This window comes from Electrophorus electricus, chromosome 12 (assembly GCF_013358815.1).
Source record: "Electrophorus electricus isolate fEleEle1 chromosome 12, fEleEle1.pri, whole genome shotgun sequence".
NCBI lineage: Eukaryota > Metazoa > Chordata > Actinopteri > Gymnotiformes > Gymnotidae > Electrophorus > Electrophorus electricus.
The window spans coordinates 14,075,326-14,098,958 of record NC_049546.1 but is presented as its reverse complement, the minus strand read 5'-3'; the positions used below and the strand labels follow the sequence as shown (position 1 = coordinate 14,098,958).

At 38.5% G+C, this 23,633-nt stretch overlaps 2 protein-coding genes across 4 annotated transcripts; one reads left to right on the top strand and one right to left on the bottom strand.

The window, feature by feature from the left end:
• Positions 1–66: 66 nt before the first annotated feature.
• prelid1a (PRELI domain containing 1a) lies at positions 67–3,138 on the bottom strand. Its single transcript, XM_027008620.2, has 6 exons — positions 2,967–3,138; positions 2,232–2,349; positions 1,894–2,119; positions 1,368–1,481; positions 680–758; positions 67–279 (listed from the first exon to the last, which is right to left on the bottom strand). Exons 2-6 carry the CDS (start codon positions 2,321–2,323, stop codon positions 158–160), a joined length of 633 nt encoding a protein of 210 aa, XP_026864421.2. The 5' UTR covers positions 2,324–2,349; positions 2,967–3,138; the 3' UTR covers positions 67–157.
• A 4,344-nt stretch (positions 3,139–7,482) lies between these two features.
• Positions 7,483–22,500, top strand: trim105 (tripartite motif containing 105). 3 transcript variants are annotated; one of them, XM_027008619.2, is made up of 7 exons: positions 7,483–7,596; positions 8,028–8,351; positions 16,120–16,215; positions 16,289–16,468; positions 20,967–20,986; positions 21,181–21,290; positions 21,619–22,500. In XM_027008619.2, the coding sequence occupies exons 2-7, from the start codon at positions 8,079–8,081 to the stop codon at positions 22,023–22,025; spliced, it is 1,086 nt and encodes a 361-aa protein (XP_026864420.1). In that variant the 5' UTR covers positions 7,483–7,596; positions 8,028–8,078; the 3' UTR covers positions 22,026–22,500. The 3 variants fall into 3 exon arrangements, with proteins under 3 accessions (XP_026864420.1, XP_026864418.1, XP_026864419.1); XM_027008617.2 differs by having other exon boundaries at positions 21,472–22,500; XM_027008618.2 differs by lacking the exon at positions 16,120–16,215 and having other exon boundaries at positions 21,472–22,500.
• Positions 22,501–23,633: the final 1,133 nt, after the last annotated feature.

The following is a 23,633-nucleotide window of genomic DNA, read 5'->3' as shown; positions in this document are numbered from 1 at the left end:
ACCAACTGTGGTGAAGAACGGAATGCAATCCAGAAGGTGTTTCACAATTTAACAAAACTGAACTGATTGGAGTTTGTGAAAATAAGCCCTTTAATATCCATTAAGGAAAGCAATGCTATGGGTGTTTATTTATTTATTTATTTATTTACACAAGGCATCACATGTATTGCTGCTTCTGTGCTTGGGATGCCAGGTCTTTAGCTTTCTCTTTAGCAGCAAGTGCCTTTTCTCTGGCCTTCTCAGTGGCTGCCTCTGCCAGTGTTTTTGTGGGTGTTTCACCTGTGCAACAATAAAATGTGACTTAGGATGACATGGGACCAGTTATATTAGGATTGGAGAATTTAGGAGGACAAAAAGGAAAAAAATTGTTAACTGTAGACATGGGTTTGTGTATATACAATCTAGAAATGACAGATGTTTCAAAGTTAAACATTTGATAGATTGTTATTTACACAATTTTCCACTTATGTAGTTGAGTACAAGCAAGAGTACAAGTGGTAGTGCAAAAATAGCATGGTTTTGTTATATTACTTTAAAACCATGGCTGTCAAGGCAATAAACATACCTTCACAAACAAGTAAAACATAAGAGAAATCCTAGTATTAGTATAGATGGAAGAACATTACCAATTTACATATTTAATTTCAAACCAATACCCTCTACCACATTAGAATCTTACCTTGCATTCTGGCCAAGACATATTCAAACCCTTTTATAGTCTTCGTGACACTAGTCTTAAATCGGGCAAGACCAAATTCCTGAACATGGGCCATGTAGGGAGAGAGGGAAAAAAATAAATCACTGTTGCCAAGTAATGCTGGAACTTAACCATTTGTTTTTTCTAAAATTATTGCCTTTAACAATGCCCTGGCATGGCTGCATCTGTTGAAAATATATTGAAAATATATGGGAGATTTCATGAGGTGCAGCCATGCTGGAACAGTGTAAATGCATGATAAAGGTTTCTACAGGAAGCATCACATACATCATAAAATACTATAAAATGCAAGATGCAAGTTCTGAACGAAAAAAGGTTTCAGAAATTGTTGATGTCTGGTCATTCTATTAATAAAATACATATTGACATAAAAATGAAAATCATAAGGACAACAATCGAATATTGCTTTATTGTCCTCCCAAAATTCAAAGCCCAAGCAGGAAGAAACTTCATTGTATGCCAACATTTCTAAATTATGCAAATATATGATTTTAGTATTTTTGATAACTGCCAGCACGTTTACATGTTATGCTAGCCTTTAGGTGTAAAACTACAAAACTGTTGACACTGCCAGCACTGTCATTTAAAAACCACCCCCTCACCCACGTCTTGTGCAAGAGCACCACCTGGTACTCTTTGGCACACTTACCTGAACAGCTTTGGAGAGGCCATAAAGATTAGATGAGATCCAGGCTTCTCTCTTGATCTCTGTCCAGTTGCTGTTGTCAGGATTGACTCCATACACACATCGCTCCTCCACAGACTGCACAGTCACAAGAAGCAATGTGAGCCAGGTATTATGAAATCTTGTCAGAGGCATTCCTGGAAATGTCTACTGAGTGTTTTTCCTTCAATAATTTTAAAGAGAGTTACATAACACACTGTTAAAGTTAGTTAAGCATAAGTGAGCAGCGACACAAGAAAACCAGAAGCTTTCAAATTATAATGATGTCCCACAATTCTTGCTACATATTAGTAGACACAACTAATTCTTGCTTGATGAGAGCTTTAATCCCTCTTTCTTATCTACTTAAAATATGTTAATACAGGCCAAGACCCTTTTGTCACCCTTATACAGGTACATCAATGACATGGGCTGACTAACTTAGAGATTAAAATAGAAAGAAAAAGCTCCTTAGAGAAATTGAGACAGTGAGAAGGATTAAGCACCTCACCATGAGGTAAGCATGGCTAATGTTCCAGGTGAGAGTGACCATGGTTCTACTCTGAGGATCCACAATGGAATCTTCAACGATGTAGGCTTTGCATGCCCTGTGGGCAGGCAAGAACTTTTCTGCCCAGCGAGGTGCACGGCTGGTTTTGGTCAAGAGTCGTCTGGATACTAGGCAGCTGTCGGGAGTTACCTCCCGAAAGACGATATCTTCCGTCAAAACATGATTACTGGGGATATGTAGATGTCATATAGATGTGTCAAGGAGCAATACTCAACTTTTCTGAATTCAACTCACTGAAATGTATTAAAATACCCTGTTTGTTCCAGTTTCGATTTTACCTGTAAGGGTTGGGATATCTTTGCCAGAATGCTAGAAATACTTGGTCCCATGTTCCTTTAAGAAATCCTGAACAGGTGAAATATTTCACCATTGTTCTCAATAATTTCTGGCAAAACGCTGTAAGCATAAGATAATTGCTGTCAATCAGTTAACGCAATAGTCGCTACACACCACAAGAAACAGTCAAAGTTCACGTGATCGTACATAATTCAAATATTTATGTTAACCGTGGTATGGGTACGTAAATAAGATATTGAAAAATGTAAAAGAAACTGCAGAATTCTAACAGGCCAAGTCTAGCGTCTTAAGCAGCAAGGGCATGAACTGAGCAGCAAAAATCAAAATGTATTATCTGTGCTAGATTAGCTAGGCTAGCTAACTAGCCAGCGACATTACGAGAAAACGATGAAGGAAACGCATAATCACATTATCATGATAAACACATTATAATTTATTTATTGACTGAAATGTGCATTAATCGATACTTTGACAAGACCTGGTTGATGGCGATGTCAAGACAAAAACACTGCCCAACAAAAGATGGTTAAACAATGTCATACGTTTTGCAAGCAAACACTTACTGCTGGGTAAAGTGCATTGCTAGCTGGCTAGCTAGTTAGCTGACTGGCGTGCCAAACTATGTCTGAATGAGAATATCACATTTTATACCATGACTTTAATTTAAACTGCACATACAAGATGTTGGCTGCGACAAAAAATGATTAAATACTTACCAATTTGGAAACGCGATTTACGTTTATTTGCTGTTTCTGACGCTCTACATTTCGTTGGGAGTCGTAGCTAGCTACATTTGGAGAAAAAGAGGCGTGTTGGCGATGAGATGCGCCTCGTCTTGGTGGCCAGCCACAGTACCGCACTCGAGCGTTCAAACCCGGTGTGACGCCCAAACCTGCTTTTTCATTCTGCTCTTACTTCCCAAGAACCCTTTGGCAGTTTGTTCATTCGCCTGATTTAAAATAAAACCACTCGCTCATATCGCATGGACCTCAGTGGTCTCATAATCACATCTTAATTAATAGTTAAAGATCTTGGAGTTATTATGGATCCCAGTCTCTCGTTCGAAGCTTATGTAAATAATATTTCTAGGACCGCCTTTCTTCACCTTAGGAACATTTCAAAGATTAAGAACATGCTCTTCTTATATGACGCAGCAAAGCTAGTCCATGCATTTATCACTTCAAGATTGTACTGTAATGCCTTACTATCAGGCTGTACTACTAAGTGCCTAAACAAGCTCCAGCTAGTTTAAAATGCAGCAGGCAGAGTTCTTACTAGAACTAGAAAAATTGATCACATCACCACTATCTTAGCTACTTTATACTGGCTCACAGTAAAATTTCATGTTGATAATAAAGTACTTCTAATAATCTAGAAAGCACTGAATGGTCTTGCCCCACATTACCTTAGAGAACTCTTAGTGCATTACAATCCATGTTTACTTAGATCAAAAGGTGCAGGCTCTTTATTAGTACCAAGAATAAGAAAAGGGGACAGAGCCTTTTCCAAAAAAGCTCCCACACTATAAAATAACCTTCCTGTAAATCTTTGAGATTCAGACACAGTCTCAGTATTTAATACTGATTTAATACTAATTTTATTAACTACTTCCTATCTTTGGTAAAGGTGTAGATCTGGGGGTCCATGAGCATTAAGAGTTATAGTAAAGTGGAATGGTATGATGCTGTCACTTCAACTCCCTTTTGTCACTCAAGTTTGTTGACTGAGAGCAGGAGAGTGCTGATGTTCCAGGGTGACCTCATGCTTATGTTTCCTTCTGGCTTTTTCCTTTTAACTGTACTGCCATAGCTATATCTGCTGGAGTCCATCACTGCATATTATAGTTCCCTAATTTACACACCCTCATACCTGAATATGCCTAATGTAGTCTCTCTTTCTGCTGAAGTACACCTTTCCTTGATGTTGCGATGTTACTGAGCCTCGTCTCGTCTCAGCTGCCATGGCTACTCCTACCACCCTGTTGTCCGTTCCTGTAGCCCTCCACACTACCACCCTAGCCAACTAGCCAAATAATTCTCCGTTGCCCTTAATGAACGTTCTCTTGCGGGATGAATCTCAAACGCATGCACACCTCAGGACAAGATTAGGACCTCTAGAAAGTTGGACTAGACATTAATTGCTTTTTTTTTCATTTATTCTAAATACAGCAATACAATTACTTAATAAACTTGTATGGAGTAATATTACACAGAATTGAATTGGTAAAATTGAGATAAAATATGTAAAATGTAGTTGTTGCCTCTGAAGTCTTACATTTCACATTCAGGTTTTTGTGTTTTTATTACACTAAAGTCTAAATATGTAATCTATTAAATTTAAAAATGTATATAGCTATAGGTAATGTTAATTTATATCTTAACTGAACGGTCATAACTTAATACATTCATTTCCGTTTCTGCATTAGCATGGTTAGTGATTTTACATTAACGTCCTTTGCATCTTATCACTAATGATTTGTGTTGGTGTGTTCAAATGCTCAAAAGAACAACTAGGAGTCACAAACATACACGTGTACCTAAGGATGCACAGGTTCCATCAGCCGTTGATTGGATGACTACAAATCAAACCTGAAAATCTCCACCAGAAACAAATGGAAGTATGATCAGGACGGGAAATACGTTTTCGAGCCGTCCCGGAAAGTTTTATCTTGCGCACCCCTCGTGAGCTGGCAGCTCTCGCGGGATTCCTACAAATATGTAACAATTCTTAGAAGAATATAAAATTTCGCAAGCTTTGTCATCATCAAAGGTCGCGCGTCCGAAATTGCGTACTTCCATATTACATATGCGAAAGCAGTACGGAAACTGTGCCCGAATACGTAGTATTTATTATAGAGTGTTATTAAACGTCCCCGGATGACATCCATTGGCTGCGTCCGAAATGGCATTCGTTTCAGTACGCACTGCTCAATCGTTAAAGCAGTTGGCTGTTTCAGTACGCTAGTTTGCAGTATGCTTGACACCGCGAGCCATCTTATCATTGTCATGTGATGGATAGCGTTACACCACCACCTTAAAAGTCGCTCTATTCATTACAAGCCCTATTCACCAACATTTGTTTCTATTCTTCTATTTATCAAATACACCTAAACAGCGTCAAGCAGTAACTTGGAGAAGACAAATTAAGACAGATACATTTTTCATCTCAGAATTAATGGAAGTAGTGCTAATGGCTTTAGCCACCATCTCACAGTTACCTTTGAGAACTCCCTGGTATCACCATCTGAAGCTGCTTGTAGCCTGGACATAACTTTGGACAACCAGCTGTTGTTCTCAACTCAGATCTGACCTGGTCTTGCAGATTTCTTCTTTGTAAGATACAAAGGATTTGGCCCGCTCTCTCTCACAGGAAGCTGCCCAGGCACTTGTGCAGGCTCTAGTAATCTCGAAGCTTGACTATTGCACCTTGCTAGTTGCTGGTCTTCCTCTAAAAGCCATCAGACCTCTACAACCTCTTCAGAATGCAGCAGCATGACTAATCTTCCAAAGTTCACACATCACTCTACTGCTGTGTTCCCTTCATTTGCTTCCAGTAGCTGCCTGAATTAGATTTAAAACCTTGAATCTCACCTACAAAGCAAAATATGGACCAGCCCCTCTATACATGATGTCAGTGGTCAAAGCGCAATCAGTACTTTGAACCTCAAGTACAGCTTCAAGTCTCATGGAAGATAAGCATTGAGGCTATTCTCTGTCCTGGCTCTCAGATGGTGGAACAAACTTCCACTGGCTATCCAGACAGCAGAGTCCCTTGTAGTCTTCAAATGCAGACTGAAGTCTTATATATTTGTGGAATATTTAGATTGATCATTGATCCTGCACCTGCTGGGTAACTGAAATTCCAGCACATATAATTTTATATTGTTATTGCACTTATCGTCTGATATAGAGTTTATTATTATTATTATTATTATTATTATTATTATTATTATTATTTACATAATGCCTTTCTTGAACTCAAGGATGCTTCACAGACAGATATCTTTTTTTTTACAATCACTTACACACACCAATGAGAAGCGGCAGCCAATTTGTGCACAGCGTATTCTATTGGAAACCACAGCCCCGCCAGGGGACTGTACTGGGTCGTGCTATCTACTGCTTATAATTGTTTCACGTGTTTAGGTATCAGCATTGATCCCTGTATTGCAACAGTATTCTAGTTCAGTGGTATCTTGAACTCTAACCTACTGTACTGGCTAGGATACAATCTATGAGTAAATGACCAAGCACTTGTGTAAGTCGCTCTGGATAAGAGTATCTGCTAAATGCTAACATTTACGTTTATTTTATAGAGCTTAAAAGTGGCATGTACAGAACCAGCTAGACATTTAACAGGAGTTTGGCCTTACATTACTCCAAATTCCTAGAGTAAAATGGCTGAAAGTTGTAACATGAGTATATGAGGAAGTGTTTTTCAATAATACTTTGGAGTTATTTCATAACAATCTGAATTTTTTATTTTATAGAACTTCAAATGTTGCACATATGGAAACGTCTAGGCATATAACTGGATTTTACCATCCCATTAATCCAAATTTCTACAGTAACAACACTTGAAAGTCATATAATAGGTACAAGAGAAAGTAAAGAATTTAGAGTAATTTGATAACAATTTGATTTGTTTATTGTATAGTGATTCAAAATGTGATATATACAGAACAGAACAGACATTTTAAATGAGTTGGACATCACAATACTCCAAATTCCTAGAGTAAAACACATCAGTGTTATATTGTGAATATGTTGGAAAGTGTTCTCCAAGAATATAGTGGAGTGAATTGATAATTTGATTTGTTGTTTTTCTTTTTTTAATTCTAAAATACACTGTAGTGAACGGATTAGAAATTTGTGCAATATTGCTATATAATTTCTCCACCTTCTGACAATAAAAAACAAGGAAATATCATGAGTAGCTATGAAAGTGATCTTTATAAATATAGTAGATTTAACTGAAAAGAAATACATTTTAACTGGGAAGGTTTGAATTTCCAACAAATTTAATGTTATCCTACATATGTTTTAACGCATTTTCTTTTGGTGCAATAGACCTCAGTAAGATATGTTTAATCAAGCTGTAGGACATTTCTTTTAGATTTTCAATGTCTGCATGAAAAGTGCGATGAACTTTCCCCTGCATCGTTTCACTAACGGGTTACCATAATACAAGATGTATGCGCACACTTGAGTCATCAGTGTAGACAGCGCGACCGAGCTTTTGTGAAGTGCCAATAGTGTGACTGGTGGTTTCATGCAACTGCGGATTTCAAAGTAGAAGACGACGCACTTGTTTAAAAAGGAATTTTGGACTAAAAACTAGATTAAGGTAACGGCTAGATTATGGTAACGACATTTTCTTATATTCTCTTTCTACTTTCAAGTTAGTCAAAAGCATAGTTTATCGTCCTAGCAATGCTTAACTTAGCTATCCTGGCTAACATTTACATTTCAAATGTACATTGGATTATGGTTTAGTGTTTATCAACATCGTGGTACATTTATGTGTCCAGCTGTGTATTTAGCTACTGTTTATTTTTTCAAACGTTTCTGTAACGATTTTTACCGGCTGCAATATCCAACAAATAAATAATGCATTTTTAAGTTTGGTTGCTTCTAATGTTTGTTTTAATAAAATATGTAGCTAGCTAAACTAGAACGTTAACTAACCTGTATATAAGAAAAATTGTTAGCTAGAGTGGCTATAAAACGAATAGCTTGTTTTGTTTGTGCTGACGTATTATTTCTTTTACGACATAGGATTAGTGCCTGACCAAACTGGAAGTGAAAGGCAAAATCCAGTGTTTCGACATGGCGGCCGACAACACGAACAAGATGAGTCTGAGAGACGACTTGACTTGTGCCATTTGCTACGACCTTTTCAAAGACCCAGTGATGCTTGGCTGCATGCACCACTTTTGTAAACAATGTATTAGTACATACTGGAGAAGCATGCGGGGACCTGTATCTTGCCCTCAGTGTCGTCAGGAGTTCCCCAATAAACAATTTCAGGTCAACTATCTGGTAGCTGGACTGGTTGAAAAAGTGGGAGCCACCTCATCTGGGTATTTGAGGAATTTAGAGGTAAGAACACTTCTTTCTGTAGCAGGACTAACTAGCAATAAATATATAGCAGATATATTTTCCTTTTGACTCTGATACTGATTTTACTATTACAGAAAACATTTGTTCACACTTGTTAGAATATATATATATATCCACATGGAGAATGGAAGTGACCCTTTAAGAGTAGCATCACTGTCCATTCTGAACTCAACTGATAGTACTCAGAATGTTTTAGGACCCAATCATATGCAAGTTCAGTCACATGCTAAATCTAATTGTGACTTTTGATGTTACTGCTTTGACTTGACCAAAGCTATATCTGATTATTGTCATATCTGCTTTTAATTTCATGTGTACAAACATTGGCACTAGGTCTTGTTTTCATAGAAGGTGATTGATGAGTTAAATACAAGGTTAAGATCTACTTTGGATTTTGTAACTGCTTCTCTTTATGAGAGAGAATTATTAGAATATTTTTCCCTCAGTATAGTGAACAATAACTTGCCTTAAAACAAATCTGTCAGTGTTTGAGGAAGGCATTTGTAATTAGACACAGGATAATATGTCAAATGTCCTGTGCTAAACCATAAGAGTTTCACATAGGGCCCAGCCCACTCACATCTTACTAAAAATAATATTGCAAGCTCTTCACAGGGGTCCTCAGGTAGGCATCTCCCTTCACTGGTGTTCGCTGAATTAAGCCCTCAACACCTCTAACTTTGAGGTCTGGCAGTCAACCTCCAAAATTGAGGTCAGCCACCACCCCACCCTCACTTTTAAACTAGCCACAGACCTTTTAAATGTAAGCCCTCATTAGCCTCACTGTGACTAAGGCCGCACCTAGCTCCACTGAGCCCATTTAATGCATTCTCAGTACCATCAGTTCCTTATGGGCTTTACGGACTACACCAACAGCATTGTTATCCACTGCACTACTCCCATGCAACTTATAAAGTCCATATTGGACTTCCCAGTGACTAAGGCTCCATAGCACAGTTAATGTGTACTCAGTGCCACCATTTCCATATGGATTTTATCAACTACATCATGTCCTGTAATTGTGACTTGGCTGAATCTCCAGGGAGGAGGGCCTCTGGTGGCCAGAGGAGGGATTGCTGACGATATATAAGAAAGCTATCTGAGGCTGGGCATACACTACACGACATAAAATACTAACTGATTTTAAAAATGGAGAGCATCTCACATTTAACATTGTCCTTCATGTCCTAATGTCTTGTCCTTCATAAAAGAGAATACACTAGGCAATCAGATAAAAAAGGAGTATTGCACACAGCGAATTACATCGTAGCATAGGCTATCTTCAAAATCACAATCTTGAGTGAATCTACGGAATACCATTGTCACATGGTAAAAACAAAGCTATGCCTAGACTGAATGTTTAAAAATAAACAAAACGTAGACAGAGAGACAGAGACACTTGTGCATTTGCCTGTGTTTGACTAGCACCTCTTCCATCTCTGAAGATGGAATAATCACTGCATCACTTTGGCATTTTATTTTATTCTTGGTGCTCTCTCATTGGATACTGCCAGTGTCACTTGCTCAATTACATCACTAACCTTCTCATACTGCAGGACTCATGAATGCTTTGAGTCGTAAATATCATCGTAACATTTTTGATAGTATTGGAGGCCCTTGGATTACTTCAGAGCTTGAACAGAGGGCTAACATTTGACTCCTTCCTTCTTGCTAAAAAGTGAATTGTCACTTTTCTCATCTTCTGTTAATGAAATCCTCTGGCACATCTATGTTAAAAAAACTCATATTAAAGACTTCAAGATTTGAAAGTAAAGCTTTTGATACATCATCCCTAAAGCATGTCAGCAAATTCAATGAGCATAATTTGGACAAACCTCATTAAATTTGCAGGTGAATAATTGGTAATTCACCGTCCACTAGAATTCAAAAGTACTGAAAGGTGAATGTAGAAAACAGATGTGAGAGAAGACAGAACATGGTATCATCAATAACAGGTGTAAGGAACATCACAAGTACTAAATTGTTTTAAAAACAGTTAAAGAATAACTATGTGCAGACAGAAGTACTCAAGAACATCTATGAAAAATTACTGTTTTGTGAAAAAGTTTATTCTTTACAGAACTGAATCTTGCAGATCACTGTTGTCAATGCTCTATAAAAATCTTCTGGTGCATAGAGATGTTAATGTAACCCTGTTGTAATTGCTCAGGTTTTTCTCATCTTCTCATTATTTTTCTTGACTAAAAGGAAACATGCGGCCAAACTTTGCAGCATGGTGCAACAGGTGGGAAATGACTCACCCATGTAAAGGGACCTTCATCTTGTAGTCAAAATGACTATAGCATGCTCTATTAATTTTGGTTTCCCTATTGACTTCTCAGAATCCCAACATCAGATCAAACTGAAACTTTGCATGCTGCATCATTGAGCTATAGTTTACAAGGTAAATTACAGATTTCAGAAGGCATTTGACAAGCTTAAAGTGGACCAATTACAATGAAACTTAAATGATGTGGGTACTTCTCTGTGATTCTGTAACGTTTTAAAACATTCAGTAGTTAGGGGGCACTAATTAAGTATATCTCCTACTTATTTTCAGTTAGGAACATAAAAGTGGATCCAAATGATTCTTTGCAGGAGTCATAACTGCTTTCCAATTAGAAGTGATTTTCTGAAATGTATAGTTATTTTGCATTCATTAAGTAGTCCTAGGATTTTTATTCAATCACATAAAATCAAGTTTTCTAATAATTCAGATAATTATCAAAATATGTTGAATTTTTGATACATTGATGCATTCTAGTATGACATTTCTGTCACTGAAACTCCATCATACTTTGTCTGATTTTGACAAAATTCAATATAACATTCTAAGGAAAACTAAAGGGTTGAGACAAATGGGTCACTGGGAGGCTACGCGGGGCATGATAATTGCACATAATTACATACCTTGTGTTTTCATACCTAAATGGACAGAAGCCAGGATTATTAGGTCACATCAGCACAGACATTTACAGACATGATAGACCCTGATAGTCTGATGTTGCCTGCAAAGTTTGTGTCAGATAGTATATTTGAAGGCTCTACAACGTACAATTAACTACTCTGCATTTACTCACTGCCCTTGTGGTTAACTACATGTCATGACAGTGTGCTGTTGACTGCTGATTTGGGACCAGATCTGCCATCAGGAGGCTCAGTGTGCAGTTATCTACAATCACATGTCTTGTGTTTTCTTACTGAAATTGACAGAAGTTAGCAAAAGTGAATCAGATCAACAAAAAACATTAGTCACATGTTTGACATAACACTGGTGATGTTTTCAGTTTTAACCCTGATTGGCCTGCATATGGCCCTGCATCAGCTTTTAAACGTTTAAAAAGCATGCAGCTTTGTGTTTGCAAGACAGGCAGAAATAAGAACTAATAAACCAAACTGTCTCTTAAGTTTAGGAATTAAAAGTGCATGCTAATTTATCTTATATTCTTAAACAGCAGTTACACACTAATGCTCTGTCGATTCAAATTAAGCTTTACAGACTTGTGCAATTATAGCACCCAGCATATATATAGGCTGCAATAACATGCTATGTACTGTTTCTCCATGACCAATTGCTTCATATCTTACCAGTCTTGGTAACCAGGGAACTATATTGTTGTAGACTGATACCAGATTTATGTTGTGAAATAAAAAAAAATCCCTCTTTCTCTCACACACACACACACACACACACACACACACACACACAGCCTGGCCAAAAAAAAAGGTCACCACCTGGATTTAATTAAGCAAATAGGTAAGAACCTCCCATTTGATAATTACTACATGGGTGATTGTTTCAGCTGGCAACAAGTTATTTAACCCTAACTGATGCAGTGAGTAGCTTCTTATTTGTTAAACAACCATGTCGAAAGACACATCCTGTGGTTGTGGACAAGATATTAATCTGTTTCAGAAGGGTCAAATTATTGGTATGCATCAAGCAGAGAAAACATCCAAGGAGATTGCTGAAACTACTAAAATCAGGTTAAGAACTGTCCAACACATTAAAAAGTGGAAGGACAGTGGTGATCGGCGATCACTTAAACGTGTGGTGAAATCAAATAATAGAAAAACAACAGTAGAACTCAGGGATATGTTTAAAAGTGAAAGGAAGAGCATTTCCACACGCATAATGCGAAGGGAACTCAAGGGATTGGGACTAAATAGCTGTGCAGCCTTAAGGAAACCACTCAGTGAGGCTAACCGGCAAAAACGGCTTCAATATGCTAGGGAGCATAAAGATTGGACTCTGGAGCAATGGAAGAAGGTCATGTGGTCTGATGAGTCCAGATTTACCCTGTTTCAGAGTGATGGGCGCATCAGGGTAAGAAGAGAGGCGGCTGAAGTGATGCACCCATCATGCCTAGTGCCTACCGTACAAGCCTGTGGGGACAGTGCTATGATCTAGGGTTGCTGTAGTCAGGTCTAAGTTCAGCAACGTTATGTGCCCAAAGAATGTGCCCAAATCTCCCATCGTCAATACAAGATCTTGGGGAGGGGGGAAAATTAATGCAACTCTGTGGAAACGATGCCCCAGCAAATAAGTGCCGTAATCAAAGCTAAAGGCGGTCCAACGAACTGTGTGTGTGTGTGTGTGTGTGTGTGTGTGTGTGTGTGTGTGTGTGTGTGTGTGTGTGACCTTTTTTTTGGCCAGGCTGTATGTATGTGCTAGTATGTATGTATGTGTGCGTGTGTATATGTGTATATATATATGTATATATGTGTGTTTTTATATATATATATATATATATATATATATATATATATATATATATATATATATATATATATATAAATATAAATAATTTCCAAGAGCAGCCAAAATCAGACAGAGAAAGTAAGATCAATGTCTCAGAGGAAAAAACAAGGTTATACACGAGTATTAAAGCTGAAATATAGATTGAAATCTATACGTCTCTCTTCAGCTCTCTCATGGGAGGGGCCAATAAATAGGTGGACTGGCTGGCATGAAAACCCAGGAAGGACTAGGATGGAGTCTCGAATAGCAGTGAACCTGGAACATGCACAGGGACACATCATACACGCACATATCCATCTTTCCAACAGCTAGTGATTTAAATTTAGTGATTTAAAGCGGTACACCTGTGACGCAGTCCTCATCTTCTAGTGCTATTAAGCAAGTCTGTTAGATTTTTGGTATCCTGTTAGTATCCATCTCCAGTGGCACCTGATCCCATCTATTCTGTTTTACTTTTGAGGTTTTTTGGATCAAACATATTTCAGATTCTTCCCCCCAGATTTGTATAATTTTGATTTACAAGAATATAATGACAGTGTACCATTAAAATATTTACTTTCTACTAATAAAAGTCTACCAAAACAATACAGGATTGCTAAAATAAAGTGGCCAGCATAAAGGTTTAAGGACAAAGGCAAATACCACAAGTAGTTGCAGTTCCCATGGTGACACATGCTGTCTTTTTTTTTGTTTTGATTCTTCATGTTTCTTGTGCGAAGTGGTTTTGTTGTTTTCTTTTTGTTCTGTTAAACATGTGCTTTTGTTTTGGTTTCTGAGCCCTTTCTGTCTCCACTCTCCTTGTCAGGTACCTTATTTGTGTCTTGTATATAGCACCTTCTTGTTTTTTTCTGTTTTGGTCATCTGCTCCCTTTGTTGTTTTGTCTGTGTTTATACCATGTTTACACTACTTTCACCTGTATACGGACCATACCTGTGCCCTCTATTGTGACCTGCCCCAGTCCCTGCTCCACTGCAACCTGCTCCTAGGAGGTGTGGAGTCTATCAGGACTTCCTTTCAAGGGGGCACCAAGATGGTACAGCTACACTGTGCTCTCGAGGAGGTGCTCCTGCACCGTATCTCCAACAGGATGCTGCTCCAGTGTTCTGTGTCATGAGGGCGCCAATGTTCTTGTCCATCTATGTTTGTTTCTTTCACTGTCACCATCTCTGTCCCTGTGTCTACCTTCATGTCTGTCTCCATACCTGTGTTTCTGTCCCTGTCCCCATTTCTGTATCCATGCAGGACCAGTCCCTTGTCCAGCTCCTGTAGTCCAGCGTCCTGCTCAGTCCCCTGCCCACCCAGTTGCTCTGCATCCTGCCCTTGCTGCTCCTGTCTGGATTCCTCTCGAGCTGGTTATTTATCTTGTTGCCTGATGTTCTGTCCTCTCTAGTGCCTCATTCTCTTTTTGACTTTCCTCCTGTTCCCCTAACAGATCTTTCTTGTCTTCCGACCTTATCTTGTATGTGTTGTCTCATGTTTGTGTTTGTGTTTGTTTTCATGCACTTTGGCTGCACCGAGCCTTGTCCATAGAATCTCCCAATTATGATCCCAGTCATTGCTCCCCAGGTGTTTCTTATTCATCTTCTTCTGTATATATACCCCTGGTCTTGCTCTTGTTGGGTTATGAGCATTATATGCATGTTTTGATGTGACTGCACTTCTCCTAGTTGTTACCTTTTTGACATGTTAACTTTTCCTTTTGTCTTGTCTTACTCCTGTATTTAGTAGTTGCTGTGTATCGGTAGTTCCCCAATCTTGTTCTTTTTGGTCATCCCTTTATTGTTGTTCTGTGTTTATACCCTGGACTCAAATACGACTCGCATCTGCTCCCAAGCCTCACTTGACTCTGTTATGGTGGTCTAACAAATATACTTTGTAGTAAATGTCTTCTTGCTTGCAGTAGGGCTTTCATCATACAATATATAGACCAAGGTGAGCACTGGGAATTTTGTAGGACCAAATTATCCAGGTCTGACTCACACAATGTTACTACACTGTTATAATAAATAAGAAACTTTGCTGATTAGAATGATTTAGACTAATGTACTTATCTTCCATCCCACCCCCTGAAAAAGAACAAACGCAGATTACCTAAATCTATTCTTCTGCATACTGAGACTTATAGTACTTCTGCTGATGCCATACAAAGCCACTACAACAAATTCATAAAACCAACATATTGTCCCATATATGTATGATATATACAATATCATATGTGTGATGCTGCATTTTCTCTTCATTTGCATATGAAATTAGCACAATATCAGCTGAACCTGTTAGACAGTAAATGTCTTAGTAAGAAGCCAATGAGGAAGGAATTCTTTGACAATGTTTGGCCACACATGCATGTGATTCACAAAATTCTACATACAAGGTAGAAGTGATGGAGCCAATGTAAAGGCTATAAATGCATGGAACAATGTTCCTCACCAGAATCTCAGAATGCCATAACCTTTTGCCGTAAGAAATACAAATTTAGGTGTTACAGAGGAAGAAACTATAAATGGATGTAAACTGTTTATAGTTGTTCAGAAACAACTATACTGTTTATAGTATATTTATAGACGAGAGATACAATTTTGCTGTTCTACCATGATTTAGCAGTAATTCTGAAGTCACAACCAGGGTTGTTGCCAATTCCCATCTCGGTTTGTGATGTATGATGTGCTGGTGTGTGTTATACTCATTATGACCTTTGGTGTTAAAAATATTATTACCTTAGATGGCATAAATGTAACGCACCTGATATTGTCCGTTTCCACAATGGACATAACATTCATCATGTCTAGATATATTGTTACACTCTTAATTGTCCTATATGTATTTTTTTGAGTCTCTATTTAGTTCATTTTTTTCCATGATTTGGTATTCTTTTCTGTGTAAAAATAGGGTGATAAACTGAGGTGATCTCAAACAGAATAACTGCAGTGGTAATTAGAGTAATTATAGGTCTGTATTTCTATGGTTAAATGTCATTTTTCTAGAAGCAGCCAAAAGACTGCATGGACTTTGAGTACTCACAGAAAGAAGAAATCATCACTATGATCCACAGAGAAGAAGAACAGATGGACAAGATAAGAGTATGCCTCATTTAAAATGAGTGAAGTCCCATCAGCTTTGGTTACTCTGCTTAACCTAGTTTCTTGTTTATAGAAATTGGGAGCTGAACTCCGGAACCAAATGCGCAGCGACTTCCAGGCACTGCACCACTTCTTACAGATGGAGGAGGTGGCCTTGCTAAAGCAACTGCACAGAGACCAGGAGGAGCTTGAGCAGCGCATAAAGCGGCACCTGGAGGCCCTACACATAGAATCGCGGGAGCTCGAGAAGAGTGTGAGTACACTGTCACAAGCACCATGGGCCACATCATGCGCCAGAAGATGACTAGCCAATTCCCATAATTGATGCTGCTGAGCCAATATCTGCAGCTAATGCAGAAATGACTACCCCACTACCCTGAACCATAGTGACCATTTTCTTCCATTTCCCTTTTTCTGTGGAGACCTTTATTTTTTATGTTTATTAATTTCACAAGAGCCACAACTAACCAAAATAAAACAAATAAAACCTCATATATTCCCATATTACAAACTCATGTATTCAAATAAGCAAGTGTCTTAAGGAGTCAGCATGATTACATACCACATATTACACAAGGGTTATGCTACACAATAATTTGGATGACAACAGATACATTATATCTAATCCAATATATCTGTCAAGTTAAATTTACTTATTTAGCACTTTTTACAACATACGTTGTCACAGAGCAGCTATTTTTAGTCTGTATGAAAAGTGTATATATGGCATAAAGGGCTCCCATGTTTGAAATACATTGTCTTTGCGAAGTAACAAACATGTCATAATCTAATGAAACAAATTTGAGTATGACAGTAATGGTTCTACAATTCATTGTGCAGTCTAAGTGCAACAGCTCTCCTTTCTTTTCAGTCTGTTCTCTCTACAAGCTCAGAGAGCAGCAGCAAATCAAGAGACCAGATGTAGCTGTAATCGGAGAAGTTCTAGTTTATTAGCAGCAGAGCCAAGATGTTTGTGGGGTTGAGGTGTGTGCAAGGAAAAGGGAAGTGGTGCGGGAAGGGGGAAACAATGTGTATGTGTGACAAGGGGCCATAAGACGCAGAACTTATTCAGAATAGTTGGAGATTAGCCAACTTTAACCAGATGTATTTACTTATACAAAAGGAAATCTCTTATATTGTACTATAAGTACAAATCGAGATTAAAGAGGGCAGTTAGTTGTGCAGATAGAACATAGAATGCTGAATAATCAGATTAAGGGGCATGGGCAGTCCATGCCTAAAAACTGACAAGATCTTTTTCATTGTAGACTAACATTGTAGAGTGATATTATTCCAAGAATAAGAATTTTATCTTTACCTTCTTGGTGAAGGTGCCAGGGAGTGCTTCCCACTGTGGCTTGCCAGATGACCCGCCCCTTATGGGCTTGGGTGCCGTAGAGACCCTCGTTGTCTTGGCATGACACCTGCACCTTCCTAGAGACCTTATGAGGAAGTGCACTGGCTTTGGAGGGGTGTGCACCCTTCATAGGCAGAGGCACAGGTGAGGCTTCCACCTCCATGCAGGAGTCCACGGAATGCTCCGAGTCCACATCTGAGAGAGCCTCCAGGGGAAGCTCTTCCATGCTTTGATATGAGAGGCAATCGTGCGCTCGGATCCCACATCCGAGCGAGAGTTGCAGTAAAACTTCTGCCTCTCAGTATAGCTCTCATCATCTTGGTCCATGGAGGTCTGGTCGAAAACCATAGTTTCCAACCCTGAATCCCCTGGATCTTACGTTAACCCCTCAGTGTGCTTCTCCTCCTCTAAGCAAGGATTGAGTGAGCTGATATGGAGTACAGGCTCCACTTCTGGGCAGAGACACAACAGATCTTCTCGGCTTACTAGCTGTGCTATGCAGGACGGATCGGCGGGAGTACCGTCTCTGTTCTTGTTCTTTTTTAAAGGGTTGGGGGAGTCGATTCTTTCCCTCTTAGGGCTGTTGAGGGAGGTGCTAGCAAGAATCTCTGGGACATTATGAGGGGCTTCACCTGCCTCCTCTTCTTGGAGGAGCTTATCCAAGTCCTTACTGAGGCAGGTCAGCCTTGCATCCCCTATACTAGTGTCCATCATGCGTCCATCATGATGGGATATGTGTGAGCTGCACGTCTCTTGCGCTCACATGCTTGCTCGTATCCTCAGGGAGCAACATCGAGTACTCCGCCCCTGCTCGCAGACCTCTTACAGAACAGTAGGCTTCTTGCATCCCGGTCGGTGTTTCTATAATGAGATGTGACGAGGGAATGGAATGCTAAGGCAAGTCTCCATAACAAAGAAAAAGGTTTATTGACAACACAAAAAAGCCCGAAACCAAAACATGAAGAACCGCACAAAACGCACTATACCACAACGACATGGGTACCAGCAAATCAAGAAAACTCACATAATGCATCGCATGCGATAAACACAGGGTCAAACGCTGACAACAGAAAACAGGTTTAAATACTTGTGCTAACAATGAATGTAACTAAGAACAGGTGTGATACAATCAAGTAACACATGGGTGGGGGGGGGGGGGGGTGACAATGGACACACACACACACGGATAGGAGTCTAGGAGAGGGGGGCCGTGCCATGACAGAACAAATAGTTTACAACCGATTATATTGACATATCATTATGTATGCAGACCTATGGAAAATTGGTAACAAAAGGGGAGCCCCTATATGTTGACAAACTATTACTGGACACTGATGAGGGATGTTTAAATGTAACAACACCTTTATTTATGAATAAGTAATATATACTTATTGTAAAAGTCATTTAAAAACCAGAGACATCTTTAAAACAGATTTGAATTTAATAAATGAACTATGAGGCTCACATTTCTTAGTTTGTGGGATAAAAAGATCTATATATTTTGTTGTCCAGAGTTATTAAATGAGTTCTGATGAAATAACTCCCTACTTGAGTAGTTTTTTAACATGTACTTTCTTACTATTACTTAAGTAATAATTAAATTATTACTTTTACCTCTACTTGAGTAATTATTATTTTAAAGTAACAGTATTTTTATTTGAGTACAGTTTTTGGCTATTCTACCCACCTCTGAACTTCACCCGCTATAATTTGTCAGAAATGCTGTATATTGACAAACTTTTACCTCCTATGGGGTATATGGATTCTGTGACATCTTGAGTTGAACCGTTGTCCTTCAGTTACACTCAAGCTTTCTACATTCTTCCAAACATCATTCCACTGGTTGTTATCTCTACATTAAGATCACTTTCACATATTCCCTTTAGATGAAAGGTACTTATAGAGCCACACTAGCTGAGCACTCCATAGAAGGATCGTACAGAATTGCTCACCTGTAGATAAAAAGATGCCTTTCAGAATAAGAGATATTGTGATCTACAAGGTTTATACTGTCCTTCACAAAAGAATCTTTTAATGAGGGAAAAAAATCCAATTTCTGAATATTGTACTATTTCATTAGTTGACTGAAAAACATCAAGGTGGATTCATCTAGCAAGCTATATAGATTAGAAAACCCAGACCCTAAATCAACTATTATTTCTTGTAAAAAATCATTGTGAAGACAGAAGTGAATTGAGATCTGATTTCTAATCCTGATAATCTGCCATGATTTGACAGTGCAAACTGGGTTACTTCAAGCAGGTTTAAGAGATTTACGGTTCCTAATTAATAAAATGTTAGGAAAAATAGAGACATGGAACCAAATAGATATGGGCTTACTGTGCATCCAATCAGTTATAATATGTAGGTGAACACTAAGTTGAGATTTTCTAATGTCATGGAGGTTGAGACCACCCTCTGAGAATGAGAAGTATAATGTAGCTGTTTTTAAACATGGTTTCTTCTTGGCCCATATGAAAGAAGTAAACCAGCTATTCAGATTTTGAAAATTCTATGTGGGAAGATAACTGGAATCATCTGAACTAGATAGTAACCTAGAGAGAAACTTACTTTTCAAAAGAGTAATGTGCCCTAACCAAGAATTAGGGAGGATATTCCGTCTATAGATCCACCTAAATAAGATAAAACAGGGTGACAAAATGTCTAAAATGTACAAAACCTGCTGGAGAACACTTGAGAGAGAAGGGAGACAGTTTGAAAGTTTGTGTTTTCAGATACTTAAGTGCATGAGTTGTTAAAATTAATTCTGTAACCTGAAAAACACGAAACTTGTCAATAATGTAGATGAGAGTGTGTGTAGAAACTTCATGCCTGATCAACAAAACCAGGATATCACTGGCATAAAGATCAGTTATGCTGCCTATCTGCAATTCTTAAAATCTATAAGTTTGTATTTTTGTCCTAACTGCATCAGTGAGCGGCTATTTTAGTGGGGTGAAAAGTAGAGTTGAGATGGGACGGCTCTGCCTCGTGTACCTCTTCCACCTGTTGAAAACATAAGAGTTGTAGGGTAAAATGCAGAAGTCAACAAACTGGTGCTCACCTAGATACAACCTCCTTTCAAGCTGCCACCATCAGAGCAAATATCCTTAAAATGTAGATTTTAAAAATCTATGTTTACAGAATATTATGGGTTAATATTAGGGTAAAAAACTGGAATGGAATGTTAGCAATATCCAAAAACCTTTAGCACCTAACCTATTTCATACAATTGCAGGAGTATTGATGTCTATATTGTGCATAGTGTTCTTATTAACAGATGGAGTAGCACCTCTGGATGGTGCTGAATGGTCTTGAATGTCATTTTATGGACCTTATGGTCGTTTTATGGTCCTTAATCTTGATGTTTTCTCTTCTCTTTCTCCTCCCCTAGCTGCCAGAACTGAATTCCAAGTAAGTGGTAATTGAGGAGATCATGTCTACTAGAGTGAACATTTTACTGTTCACAAAGCTATTTAAATATTTTCATATCCCTGAGCATTTGATACTATTTTGTACAAGGTTTTCGGTATGATTTTTGCATTATGTCCACATGCTTATCATCACTACTTAAACCTTAAACTTGTGTTTTTTTCTGTAATATTCAGACCACCAGTGCAAGCCATCACACCGCAGGATATTGATGGTTTTACCAGCAAATATATGTCTCCTCTTCAATATACTGTTTGGCGAAAAATGTTTAACATTTTAAAACCAGGTAATTCCTCTCTTGAAACTTTACTTCAATATTAAAATGTTTTGCTTATAATTACTACTACAGAGTGTTGATTATACAAAATGAAACCCATTATGACTCTCATACCTTCTGTATAAACTTTAGGATCATAATGATATTTTGTTATTGGCCTATCATTTCGGGCTATGGTTACCATCCACAGGTCCATTGCCACTGACTTTTGATGAGGACACAGTTCACCCGAGCCTCCAGCTGTCTCTGGACAGGACACAAGTGGTTGAGAATGATGCTATACTGCCCTATAAATTTAGCACAAAACGCTTTGTAAAGTGTGTTAATGTCTTTGCAGCCCAGGGCTTTCAATCGGGTAGGCATTACTGGGAGGTGGGTGTCGGAACCAAGCCCAAGTGGGACTTGGGCATCGCCCTGGAAGTGGTTGACCGACACACCAGAGTCAAGCTGTGCCCCGAGAATGGTTACTGGACCCTGCGTCTGCGTAATGGGAGAGAGTACTCAGCAGGGACACAGCCTTGGAGACCATTGCCTGTAACCTCACAACCTCTAAGCATCGGGATCTTCCTTGACTGTGAGGAGCAACGGATTTCCTTCTACAATGCAGACAACATGCACCTGCTCTACTCCTTCTCAAATGGGCCTAGTGGGAAATCTTTCCCGTTCTTCAGTACATGCCTAAGCGAGTCTGGCCAACAACCCAAGCCTATCCGTCTTCTTCATTTCCCCAGACAGTCTCTATGACAGGATGTTGCTGGGGACTTCAGTAACATTGGGCCTTCATGGGCCCAAAACACATTGCAGTGCTCTACTTTGCCATTTATAATCAGTGGTAAATCTCCAGTATTTAATTATAACCTCCAGTGAGAAATGAATGTCGGTGTTAAAATTCAAGTCATCTTAATAAACACCATATCAGCTATGTAAAAAAAAAACATCCTAAAACATTAAGGATTTTGAATTTTAGAAAGCTGTCACTCATGATTTACTTATATTTTAATCTTGATTACTCAAAACTTGACAATCTACTCTGACAAAAGTATAAAAAAGATCAAGTCTAAATTTTAGTCTACATTTTTCTTAGAGCAGATAAGCAAAATTTTTGTTTCAGTGAAGACAATGTTGGACTCAAATTTTGTAACATATTCTGTGCACAATGCACTATAAGGCAATCTATGTATGTAACTAATGTGTAAAAATAAAATACAAAACGGTCAAATGCTCTGTCCTGCTGGCATTCTTTGCATCATATGTGGTAGTATTCATAATTAGTATTCAGCTGAAACATACTGTCATTAAAAAAGTAGTAATTTGAATGCTGATTAAGATGGAGGTTTTTGAGCCATAGCACTTAGAAACAGAAGGCATGGCAATCCAAAACACTGCCAAACTGGATCATTTGTATCCAAAATGTACCATACTATTGGAAGACTAATATATAAAGCTTTATCCACTGACAGACGGAACTGAAACTTATGCACACCTTATGCAAATATTACTTTTGTTACAACTACTTGAAAACCAAAGAAGTTAAAGGAGTGCTGACTCTCATAGGCTTTAATCTACAGTAGCCTGATCAAAACACCTTTGAGCATTTATAGGGCACTTCAAGACATCGAAAACGAAGCATTTATTAACATCACAAAAAGCTCCTTGGAATATTCTGAAATCATGATGGGATAACATGGATCATCAGATTTGGCACAAACTTATGGAGTCCATGCCATCTCAAATGCATGCTGTCAGCAAATTCTAATAAAATCTGAAATTTATTTCAAAGATTCAAGTCTTTACTTAAACTATCATACTAATAAGGCCTACATGATTTATGATGATGAATTTCGTTAAATTTATAAAACAAGCATTTTCAATAGTAGTCTCCATTGTAAATGCAGTAAAAGACAGACACTTTAATGTGTCCATATTACTACTTTTGATGTTTGTGCATTGCTTGTAGATGTGTAAGAAGTGCCTCACTCCTCAAATTTCTTTGCATTTTCCCTAGTAGTTTTACATACAAGACAAATTAGAGGGTGTCCCCAGAGGGAAGGCATCCCGGATGTCCAAAACAGTGAGGATGGAGCAGTTATCTGTGAGAGCAGGCAAAGGCATCAATATCCTCTTTCCTCTTTCTTCCTGTAAGGGGTCATGCAAACAGAAAGGCAGTCCTGGTGCCACCAGACTGATTTATTGTCCTCTTGGGTTGGAGTGTCAGACAGGATGTGGCATGACCACTGTTTTTGTGGATATTTCTAGCTCAGAGAAGATAGCAAAGCAGTATTTAAACATGTCATACCAGCATTTCACCTTTGTCAAATTTATTTGATAATGAGTTTTATGTGCCTGATTGAC

Excerpts from the sequence above, each read along its gene's own strand:
- prelid1a (XM_027008620.2), bottom strand. The coding sequence starts at position 2,323 with ATGGTGAAATATTTCACCTGTTCAGGATTTCTTAAAGGAACATGGGAC. Across the intron at positions 1,482-1,893 it reads TTAGCCATGCTTACCTCATG|TCTGTGGAGGAGCGATGTGT; the intron begins GTGAGGTGCTTA and ends GTGACTGTGCAG. Across the intron at positions 280-679 it reads TGTCTTGGCCAGAATGCAAG|GTGAAACACCCACAAAAACA; the intron begins GTAAGATTCTAA and ends ATTGTTGCACAG.
- trim105 (XM_027008617.2), top strand. The coding sequence starts at position 8,079 with ATGGCGGCCGACAACACGAACAAGATGAGTCTGAGAGACGACTTGACT. Across the intron at positions 16,216-16,288 it reads AACAGATGGACAAGATAAGA|AAATTGGGAGCTGAACTCCG; the intron begins GTATGCCTCATT and ends TCTTGTTTATAG. Across the intron at positions 20,987-21,180 it reads CTGCCAGAACTGAATTCCAA|ACCACCAGTGCAAGCCATCA; the intron begins GTAAGTGGTAAT and ends TGTAATATTCAG.